General features: G+C 41.0%; 1 protein-coding gene across 3 annotated transcripts in view; it reads left to right on the top strand.

The window, feature by feature from the left end:
• Positions 1-12,031, top strand: part of LOC126236892 (protein timeless) — a 399,100-nt gene that overhangs the window by 242,300 nt on the left and 144,769 nt on the right. For all 3 annotated transcript variants that reach the window (XM_049946528.1, XM_049946529.1, XM_049946531.1), the window contains 3 exons: positions 2,091-2,216; positions 2,578-2,814; positions 11,249-11,375. In XM_049946528.1, coding sequence (XP_049802485.1) covers positions 2,091-2,216; positions 2,578-2,814; positions 11,249-11,375 — 490 coding nt within the window. The remainder of the gene's footprint in view (positions 1-2,090; positions 2,217-2,577; positions 2,815-11,248; positions 11,376-12,031) is intronic.

Genomic DNA, 12,031 nt, shown 5'->3' with positions numbered 1-12,031 from the left:
TGTTGCGCCTGAATATGGGGCTGAGACCCAGAAATTAGGTTGTGCAAGATGTAAATAATACAAATTTTGTACAACTATAGCTGAAGTTTCAATTATGAAACTTACATAACAATTGTGGATGTCACACTAACAGAAATTTATTTCCCTTAATGACTTCAAAGTTAAATTTCTTGATACATTCCCTGATATAAAAGAGAAAATACTGTATTATTAGCAGTAAGGCCGCTTCCTCTTTCATTTCTTAGCCCCAATCCATATTCACCTACTACGTTCCCTTCTCTTCCTTTTCCTACTGTCGAATTCCAGTCACCCATGACTATTAAATTTTCGTCTCCCTTCACTACCTGACTAATTTCTTTTATCTCATCATACATTTCATCAATTTCTTCATCATCTGCAGAGCTAGTTGGCATATAAACTTGTACTACAGTAGTAGGTGTGGGCTTCGTGTCTATCTTGGCCACAATAATGCGTTCACTATGCTGTTTGTAGTAGCTTACCCGCATTCCTATTTTTTTATTCATTATTAAACCTACTCCTGCATTACCCCTATTTGATATGAATGTAATTAACTTCCTCAAAATCAAAAACTTTCATTGAGTTGACAATAGCCCAAGTAAAGTACCGAAATCCTATTTTCACATATATACAGTCACAAATGCAGTAAAATACTGTCACAGAGGATTTTTCCAGACAGACTGAAATTTACCATCAGCAGTCCCCTTTACAAGAAAGGTAGTGAGATAATAATTATTAAAAAATCGCAATACTTAGCTCCTTCTTGAAGGTACTGGAAAATATTATGTATGCAAGAACCATAAAAATCGCCTTCAAACTAAGAAACTTATTAAACCCCAATTTGGATGCCAAAAGGATCTCTCCACAGAAAATGCTATTTTTCAATTCACAAATCAGAATATAGGCAATTTAAATAACACAAAATATTGCCAGCTGTTATATTCTGTGATTTGTCATATGCATTTGATTGTGCTGTTCATAGTATTCTCCTAAAGAAGTTAAGATGTTATGGTATTGGAGACCTTGCTGATGATTGGTTTCATCCTATCTAACTAAAAGGATGCAGGAATGACAAACTAAATACCTTATCCTGGAAGTGAATCCACCCCATTCTCATTGAGCAAACTGTGCTGTTTGATCCTCAGTGACATAATTGAGAACTGCTTAATTTTTCCAAAATTACTATTTTGTTTTTTTGTAGAAATATACTGATAGCTGAAACCCAAGCAACAAAATTGCATTATCACACATATAACGTATATATATCTGTAACCAATTTCTCATCAGATCAAAAGCCATTGTACATTACTAAGTAGAATCAACCACTACAAGCAACATCTGTAAAGCATAGGAACAATGAAATATAATAAAAAAATCAATTACCTTCCAAACATCAGTTGATCCTTCTCTTATAATATTCATGTGATTCTCAAACTAAATACATATGTAACTTTACACAGAACACTGTGAGCTGTCCATACTGTGATAAAGTTATAAAGTGTGTTTCATGTTTAAATGTAGCATCAGCTAGAATGTACATCCATAAGTTCTGATGTTCTAATAAAATACAAAAGAAGTAGTTAATAATGTACTCTTTTACTTCAATTTTGAGTATTTTGGGTTTCCAGTTTGTGGCCTGACACCCGCCAGCCACCTGTTAAAGAGGTCAGAATATAAAACTCTCTCTGAAACCTAGACAGGGAACAATTACTTAATTGAAATTATTTTGTGTCTATTATTGTGGTTGTCAGATTTACATTTCTTCCTAGATTCAAGATATAATTAACTGAAAATACCATTAAGAAGTAAATGTATTGGCATATCAATGTAAGAATCCCAAAATCTGGCCCGACCCTGCTACTCAATTTCTGATGAGTTAATATTCCATAAAACTGCATCAAATGTGTGATAGAGCTATAAAAATAAATGACATGATAAATATTCAGTCATTTGTGAATGCATCTTTATGGCATAACTTTCATCTTAGAAATTTATGTATTTGACGATTCTCAGTCACTTGAAAAGTTACCTTTGGTGTATATGCCTAATAGGTTTATAATTTTTTGTGTCAGACCAGTACATCAGAAACTACATCCAATGCAAAAGTTGTGGTATAATTCCAAACCAGCACAACTGATGAAGGTAGATCAGAAAGAATGGAGAAGAAAGAAGCTGGTAAAAAGAAGTAAAACAAACATGTGAGTTGCAGACTTCCTATGTTATTGTTGAACATACTTGTATTGGATTTCTCTACTATCGATTGTCACCTGCTTATGATTATTTCTTGTTATTTATTAATACATACTCAACAGAAAGAAATCATCGATATTTGGATCTAACAAGCAGAATTTTTGTTCAAAGAATATTCTATTGATAGTCTAGCAATTTTTGTTAACTGTATTCTATGCCAGCAAGAGATTATAATAGTTTATGAGACATACTAATTCCAAGTTACCAGAAATAATGAGGCCCTATTTCCTGTTTTCAATGGCTTACATCTAATGTTTATGAAATGCATTGCATTTATATTTTTATTATAACTGACCATTGACTTTTCAGAATGAATATGAAAGCACTACTTCATCATACTCCTACAGATGAAGATATCTCCAATCTCCTAAAGGACTTTACAGTGGATTTCCTTTTAAAAGGATATGGATGCTTGGTGCAAGAATTATTTATACAGCTTCTCTCACCTAAACAGTGCATACAAGTTGATACATCACACTTCTTTTGGCTAATTACATACTTCCTGAAATTTGCAGCACAATTGGAATTGGAGTTGGAACATGTTAAGTAAGTGTACATTATGAATAATAAGAAATTTAATCAATTCAACTGTAATAACTCTTTAATTCTGACAATTTTGATCACAGATTTTATACAGAGCATATTTTAGTGTGAAATCACTTACTGTAATTGTATGGAAGAAAAATGCTATTTTAATTTGAACAAGATCAATTCTTTGTCAAAGCCAGAGGCTAAGCATAAACTCGTGTGGACACCGCTTTGTGTGTGTGTGTGTGTGTGTGTGTGTGTGTGTGGGCACGCGCGTGCATGCGTGCGCGCTCACATGCGTACACTTCAGCTATGTGAACTGGCTAGAAAGGTATCAAATAGGCCTGCAGTGTAGAAGAGAAGCATAGTCTGGCAAATAACATAAATTCATAGCTGAATAGAATGGAACAGAATAGAAGATTATTGTTTCACAACACAAAATTTTGTCACTCAGTCACTGTACAGTACAATCATCTAAACACAAAAATTTATTTACAGTTTTTTTTTTAAAGGTAATTTGGTGCAACTCATATTAGAGTTATCCAACGTAAGAACAGCACGTATTTAGTAAGCTGAGTGATAGTGCTTGAAAAATCACTCCTTGATCTATGAAAAGTAGGACATTTAAATAACAGAATAAATACATCCAACATGTGAGCAATGAACAGATTAGGAGATGTGATATTGGGAAGGAGAACCGTCCCTGAATGATAAGCAGCAGCTCGTAACGGGGAAGACTCCATAACCATGTACACATTACAATGCGAGAAGTAGGTCCTACGAAAATTCAAAAAATAAACTGTCACTGCTGCTGTGAACAGAGTCACTGGCTGTTGAATAATTAAATCTGACAACTGTGACAACAACACACATAGCACATGAGGGCACTCTGACAATACATCAGCCACTTGTTGGAAATAGAGCATCGTTAAGAAAACATGCAGGAAAGTGCACAAAATGTCCATATCAAGTTATGAGCTCTGGTTGCAGTTCTACATTGGGCAGTTGTTGCACGTGCAGTACTGATGCTGGTACTGGGAGATGAGGTTGTCCCTTGTGCTTCAGCTGCTAGTGCATCCTGGAAGATGTAAGTGGGCTTGACACAATTGAAAGAAATGGTTGTGGTCTTGCCATTTCCTGCAGTATCCAATGCCTGCACACCTCTTCGTAAAACACAGTGTGGACCAGTATAAGGTGTTTATAATGAAGATTTCACACTATCCATTATTATACGAGAGCAACTACTTATATCATGATGCATGTAACTGGGTGGCACACCATGCCTGAAAGCTTTGTGAAGACGAATGTGAGCAATATGGTCCCTTAGACAATGTGTAAATTCTGGTTGGTTTTGAGCAGATGGCTGCAGAGAATGTGCATCAATAAATTCTCATTGGAGGTGTAATGCTTCACCATAAACAAGTTCTGCTAACAGTGAGTTTATGACTGTTTTGCACAAGTTCATCAGATTGAGGAGAACTATCAGGAGAGTTGTCATCCAGTTAGTGTCATGATACGAGTGTAGCTTAAGGGACAGGTGCCATTGCTTGATTGTGCCAATACTTGCTGAATGATGGTTAGCATTTTTATGGTGCACGTATCTGCAGAATTTTGTGAGCTGGGTGAGGAAGTCAGACTTAAATTGTTGGCCACAGTCGGTAGTAATGTGCAGTGAGCAACCAAACCTAGATAACCACACCGATATGAAAGTGGAGGCTAATGTTTCTGTGGAAATATTGTATAACAGCACCGCTTGTGGCCAGCAAGTAAACCAATCAACCATAGTAAGCAAATATTATTGGCCATTTGATGGAGGTACTGGTCCTATGACATCAGTAAGCATGTACGCGGAACATAAAGTTGTGTCAGGGAAATGACCGACTGGCACATGCGCTATGCTATGTTGACATTGCAAACATATACATGTACACTCATGACAGTCTTTGTACATCCTACGTCTGACCAAACACTTTTGATACCAAGTGATATGTTGAACAAACTGCTGGGTAACACAAGTTTTGTAGGCTGTTTAAGACTTGTCTATGAAATGCAGCTGGTAGGAATGAATGAGATCTTCCCTGATAGAGATTGCAATACAACTTGACATCTTCTCCAGGAATGCGACAAGCTGCAATTATAATGCAGAAATAACATTGTTTAGGGAACTCTATAGCTCCTGGACAACTTGTCATGCCTGTGTGGGTTCTATGAAATCAGTAGGCCTTGACACACTGTTGACACGTAGAAGCAATCAGCAACTACATTGCCAGTTCTGGAAGTGTGCTTGATGTTGGTGATGAATTGAGCTATAAATTCTAGGTGGTTATACATATGAGGTGAGCAGTTATTGCTGTTCCACTTGAAGGTGTAAATCAATGGCTTATGACCCGTGTAGATGGAAAATTCTCTTGCTTCCTCTGTGGCTGAAAGCACTTGACTGCTTCATACATGGTAAGAAGTTCGCAGTCATAGCCACTCCATGTCTGCTTTGATGGTGACAGTGTCTGAGAATAGTAAGCAAATGATTGCCATCTGCCACCTTAAAATTGTTGTAGCTGATAGCTGTCTGACTTGTGTCCACCACTATCACTAAGTGTGCATCAAGCTTTGGGTGTGCAAAGGACATTTCTTTAAAGGTGTTTGGGTACAGTAACTGCAGGATGACTTCAGTCTTTTCTGATCATGGAAGGTAGCCTGCAGAAGGTATCTGATGGCCAAAGAAAGCAATCTTGGGTTGCCAAATATGCATTTAGATGTTCAAGACTTCACCATGTACTGATATAAACACTTAAGGGCTTTAGTAAGATGAAAAGAAAATGACAGGCCTTGCAGAACTGAATTAATAAATTCTAGCCGTATCTGAGCAGCATTTCGTAAGCCAAAGGTCATTTACATACTTTCAAATAACCCAACATAGTGATAATCACTGATTTTGTTTTGTCTTCCTCTGCTACCGGAATCAGGATATAGGCTCTGTCACAATTGAGTATAGCGAATATGGTTACACCATGCAAGGTGTAATTATAGTCCCACCATAATGACTCAGGGTAGTGACTGGGACAGTCCTGGTGTTAAGCACATGATCATCTCCACATGCTTTCCATGCTCCACACTTCGTACCTACTAGGTGTAGAGAGGACTACCAGGGGCCACTTAGTGACAAACTTGGCTTTAGTGTTAATCAGGTGAATGGGTACCAAATACATGACACTGGTGGACTATCAGTAGTTCTGACATGGTGCACTATACTATGTAGCAATTGTTTAGGCAGTCCTACAAAGGCTGCCTGGTGTATAGACACCAGGAAATGGCCAGAATCAAGTGGCTTCATGGATGCAAGATAGTGCCAGTTGTGTCCAGTGATCATGGCACCCTTCTTACTGCAGTGGATTGGTGCAGTGAAGACAGGCAGTGTCAGCTAGATGGCAAAACACAGGTCAGTGCTATGTGGTGCGTGTGCTAGGTCATAAGGCACTAGCTGTACGTTACATTCCTGTTCTCTTCATATGGAGATGGTGAAGCCATTTTGATATCTAAGCAGTTGCCATGGCAGAGGTGACAGCCAAGGACGCAGCATTCCTCTTCCCTTTGGAAGAAGGTGGTGGAACCATCTCAGTTTGTAGATGGTGACCACAGCAGAGGCAACAGCCAAGCACATGGCACTCCTTTCCACATGGAGGAGGCAGCACAGCCAACTGGAGAAGAGGACTGGAAAACAGAGGCTCCAGTGAAGAGAAGAGGCCAGTGCTCTGCCAGCAAGAGACAATATCAAAGGATGAAGGAGACATGGTGTAGCACGAAGGTGCCTGCGGGGAAGAAAACCTGGTGCCTGAGAGAAAGCAGACATCTAAGGGTGGTTGCACAGAGCCAATGCTGTGAGTGGAGCATGGGCAAAAGATATGAAGGAGGACGACGAGTGGGCCACGTGCACATGCGGTTGGCCTTGGCGGACCAGTGGCCAGTGTGTAATGCATAGAGCTCTAGTGAAGGGTGAGAAGTGGGCACGTGGGCCAGTGGCAAGGGTGGAGGGCAGTGCTGAGACCAGCAGCAAGAGTAATGGTGGTCCTTGAGCAGATAACAAGAAGCTCTCAGTGTGGGACCACGAAGTGGACACCATCTGAAACAAAAAGGTTGTCTGGTGAGGAGGCCTCAAAAAACAAAAGGTTTACAAAGACATCGTTGAGAAGGTCACCGAAGATTCCGAAGGCCCCAAGATGAGGCACTGCTGATCCTAAACTTCCATCAGAGATGCACAGGAGCGCAAGCAGTCCACAAGACCATCAGAGAGAGCCATGAGGGAGGACGGCCAAGGCTGGTGACCAGGAGGGGGTGGCACTTGGCAGGGTTCCACCAAAGCCACAGCAATGGATGATGCAGAAAGAGGAGAGAGACCCAGAGCAGTGATAGCAGAAGAAGTAGAAGCTTTGGCAGCAGCGAAAGGAGAAAGGAAGACCATGGAACAGACATCAGAAGGCCAGAACTGGATCGGATGGAGAAGGAGACTGAACAGGCCAGTGTTGGAGGTGGCAGTGGCTACCAGGAGGGTGGCGAGGGTGCCACAAGTGCGAAAACTGGAGGCACCGATGTGGGAGGAGGCACAATAGTGGGTAGGGGCACCACTTTAGGTGGAGAAGCCATGCTGGCTGAGGCACCATAGTGAGTGGAAGCACCAGGGTATGAGGAGGTGCCAGATGGTTGTAGGATGCACATTGAGAGGCACCAGAGGAGGCGTGGGAGCCATGTTGGGAGAAGCCAGAGCAGGCCATGGTCCTGCACCATGAAGTGCTGGAGCGACCATAGGATCCACGGTGGGAGTTGCCGGAGTAGGCATAGGAGCTGTATCAGACGCACCAGAGAGTTGTAGGACACACGTTAGGATGTGCTGGAATGGATGGGGCACTGCGTCAGGAGGTGCCGGAGCTGTTGTAGGAGATGTGTTCGGCAGTGCTGGAGCAAGTCTGAGAGCCACATTGGGAGGCACCATGTCAAGAGGCACCATCTCGGGAGACACTAGAAGAGCTGTGGTGGATGAGTCTGGGGTAGCAGCATAGTTTGTGAGTATAAGAGGGGCCAAGTGGGCAGGGGGCAAGGGTTGAGGTGGCCAGGGGAGAAGCATTGGGAAGAGTACAATTATGTACTAATTGGTCCAATGGAGTCAGGAAGACGAGCCAAGGATCCCACATTGAAGTCAGAGGAAAGTGGGGATAGAGACATGTCAACCTACACCAGGAGGGCATTAGGGTAGCTTAGGTGCCATTGGAGGAGCTTTGAAGCGCGCAGGAAGTGCCAGCATGAAACAGAAGCTTTTTTGTCGTGGCTGTAGCACGTGGGGGTGTTGACACTGGAAAAGCACTGAAGCAAATGATTGGTATTCTGGTTCAAATGGAGCAACTGCTGACCTCACAACTGGACAAGCTGTAAAAGTGAAAGTTCGGTTGCAGAAGAAGCCATGCGAAAAGTATATGCAAAGAATATTGGTTGAATGAGCATGGCAGCACACTAGTGCAGAAATAGATCCACCTGGGTGAACATAGATACTGGAACGAAATTCTGAAGACACAAGAAGTATGAAAAGTGTATCCTCATTGCCAGCTGAAGTTCCCATTGTGGGCTGATGGATGTAGAAAAGAAATGGTTGTCCATGTGGCACTGAACAGCAGGTTTGGTAGTGCCGTGCTGGAGAACTGCAGGCAACAGTCCTAAAAAGGCAGCCTAGTGTACCGGTACCTGGATGTGGCTGTCATCATGTGGCTTTTGTGATGTGAAATAGTGCCGGCTGTGTCCAGTGATTGTGGTGCTCTATTTACTGCAGTGGAATGCGCAGTCAAGTTGAGTAGTACGAACTGCTGGTGTCTGGCTGTACAGCAACCCACAGGGCAGTCGTGTATGCTGGGTGTGCCTGGTCATCAGGGACTAGCCATACATGACATTCCTCTTCCATCTGGAAGGAGATGGCGAAACCATCTCATTACATAAACATTGGTCATGGCAGAAGCAACAGCCATGGATTGATCTTCTATGGTTTCATCCTCTGTCATTGCCAGTACCACTTTGAGACAACAGCCTGCTGATATGAGTACCCAGTAACTCAATCTTTGGCACTAGAGAGTCATAGTCAGAGTGCACAACTGCTGCTGTTGTTTTTTTACTGCTGCAAAGCTCTGTTAATGAACTAATCTGAGAAGGAGTGATGGTTTCTCAAATTCTGTCAATGAGCTCTCCCACACCATCCAGTGGCATCTCTGTTTGGGACACCACTATTGCGTTAACCTGCGGTGGTAGGTGATTGCGCCAAGTGGTGTTCAGCAGAATTATCTGAATACTGCCGGACTTACAGTTTGTGGTCTCCAATATCCTCCTGCATCAGCAGTTGATGAATTCTGTCTTCCTGCATGGCTGTCTCTCTTTGAATTAATTCTGTCTTGAGCTCGTCAAAAGAATTTGCCACTGGTGTACCGTACTTCCACAACAAAGCGGTGGTCTAACTGGTTCACTACTGAGGAAAGCTTATTGAACCTTTATGATGTCAGCATAGTAAAAACTCACTTCAACTTGCGCAGACCACAATACAAGGTTATGCAGCCAGAGTGGAAGTACGCCCATCGCTAATATTGATACTGCTGGTTCATGTGTCATCTTGTGAAATTATTTCAAATTAGAATTGTGGTTTTCTCATCAGCTTAAAAATAACATCAGGATCACCACTTGTTGGGTGCAGCTAGAATTAGGTCTGCCCAACCTTTGAATAGCTTGTTTTTGTTAACCCAAGTGGCAAATAACTGTTGTGATCAATGAAAAATAGGAACTTTATTTAACAGAATAAGCACACACCACATGTCATAACTCTGAGCAGTGTACAGTGTAGGAGACTTTTGTACCTTAAAGTTGAATTGTACATGAATGATAAGCAGTAGCTCATAACAGGGGAAATATCTGTAATTACAAGTGGCATTCAGTAAGTAAGACAAAATTTTTTTCTGAAAACAGGTTGATTTTATTGAGGATTCCAATACACCATATTATTCCCCACACCTTTGGCCACAAAATCCTGTGTTCAACGCAACAGTATTTCATCATTGAACTGTGAGGGCCTGTATGCTCACATGGTACCACTCTTCTGAGCCAATGTCTTGCTGCATCAATAACCTCCCTATCATCCATGTACTGTTTCCTGCAAAGTGCACCCTTTATTGGGCCAGACATATGGAAGTCAGAAGGTGCAAGATCCGGGCTGTAGGGTGGATGAGGAAGAACAGTCTATCGAAGTTTTGTGAGTTCCTCTCGGGTGCACAGACTTGTGCAAGACCGTACATCATCATGAAGAAGGAGAAGTTCATCTGCATTTTTGTGGTGATGAACACACTAAGTCCAAAGCTACAGGAGTCACAGCTGTGTGTGGCCAGATGGACAGATTTGTGTGACCTTGTTGCGATGGTTACAGACGACTTGTCCAACAACTCACTACGATTTTATTAGCTCCCAGGTCTTCATAGACATTCTGCAAGCTCCTATGAATATCTGTGATGCTCTGGATTTCTGTCAGAAGAAACTCAGTGACAGCTCTCCACTTGAAATGCACCTCTATTACAGACAGCACTTTGAAGGCTATATATAGTGACACAACCTATCGCAACTTCATGTAACTGTAGGGTCCATAGTGGGAATATTCCATGATGTTCTACAAAAAATTCCCCAGTTTTTCAACCAGAATTGGCCAAGGAAAAAAATTGTTGTATTACTTATTGAATGCCCCTGGCATGTATGCATCACAGTGTAAGAAGTACATAATGAAAAAATAAAATCAATTTGTATCAATTTGTGTCCAAACACGCTATACTGAGAGATGTATGAAATCATGAAATCAGTATTGTCTGAAGCAAGGGATATTGACTAATAGCAAATGCATGCAAAAGAGCCACTTGCTGCCAAAATCTCAAAACCCTTTCACCATTTGCCACTATTCTGGGATGTATCTACTCTCTTTCTTAATACTGTTCTCATTATGTAGCACAGTCGTGCAAAATTCTGTGCCTTTCACAGTTGTACAAAATGAACGACAAATTTATTGTTAAAAGAGTGTTGGTACCTTACTTGAATTTTCCACTTTTCTGTTGTACACCAGTGTATATCAGATGTTGTTTGTTTGATAAAATGTTTTAAGTGCACTGTTACTTGCCTGTAATGTCACAGCTTGCATATTACGAAGTTGTAGCAAAAGCAGTTTAATGTTTTTGCATCATAGTATTTGCCATTTTTTTTGCATTACTACAAAACTACTGGAACTGTGAACTGTAGTGTAGTGCAAATTTAGTGAATAGTTTAAATGATTTTTTGTAAAATTTATTATTTATCAACACTTATCCACTAAACTCCACTGACAATCAGTGATATGAGACTTCTTGCACCTAAATTTTATCTTGTAACTTAGATGAAGAACATATTATATTTTCAGTGTGGTCCTGTCCTCTAGAATTGTCTCATACTTGATTTATGAAGGAGTAAATCTTTGTGAGGAACTGGAAATTTGTTTTCCTCTAGAGAGTGCTGATGTCAAACCATCCATTCGTAGACTGCATCTGGTAAGTAATGCTGAATACTTGTAAGCTGAAATTGCTATAGGGAAATAACAAGGTTGCATATGAATCTTCTCATGCTTAGTAAAAGGCTAGTATGTACTGTTATAGAAATTTTAACTGCTCTCTGAAAGGTAATGCTAAGCTTTCAATTTCTGCCTCTGTCTATGAGCAGAGCAGGTGTAGATCTTACACACAACAGAATTAGCACAAATAATGGAGATGCTGAGTCGCAGATAGACACAACAAAAAGACTATCACAAAATAAGCTTTTGGCCAACAAGGTCTTTGTTAAGACACACACACACACACACACAATCACAACTCATACACACATGACCACAGTCTGTGGCAGTTGTGGCTTCAGCTGCCATAGATTGTGGTCATGTGGATGTGAGTTGCACTTGTGCATGCATTTGTGTGTGTGTGTGTGTGTGTGTGTGTGTGTGTGTGTGTGTGTGTGTGTGTCTATCTGTCATCTATTTTTGACAAAAGCCTCGTTGATCGAAAGCTTATTTTGAGACAGTCTTTTTGTTGTGCCTATCTGCGACTCAGCATCTCCGCTATATGGTGAGTAGCAACTATCATTTTTATCATATTGTTACATTCCATCCTGCATTTTCCATTGTGTTCACATACAGAAACTTGACTAAAATTCTGAA

The sequence above is a fragment of the Schistocerca nitens genome, chromosome 2 (assembly GCF_023898315.1).
Source record: "Schistocerca nitens isolate TAMUIC-IGC-003100 chromosome 2, iqSchNite1.1, whole genome shotgun sequence".
Lineage (NCBI taxonomy): Eukaryota > Metazoa > Arthropoda > Insecta > Orthoptera > Acrididae > Schistocerca > Schistocerca nitens.
The sequence above is the reverse complement of the archived record's forward strand: the minus strand, read 5'-3'. Positions and strand labels throughout refer to the sequence as shown.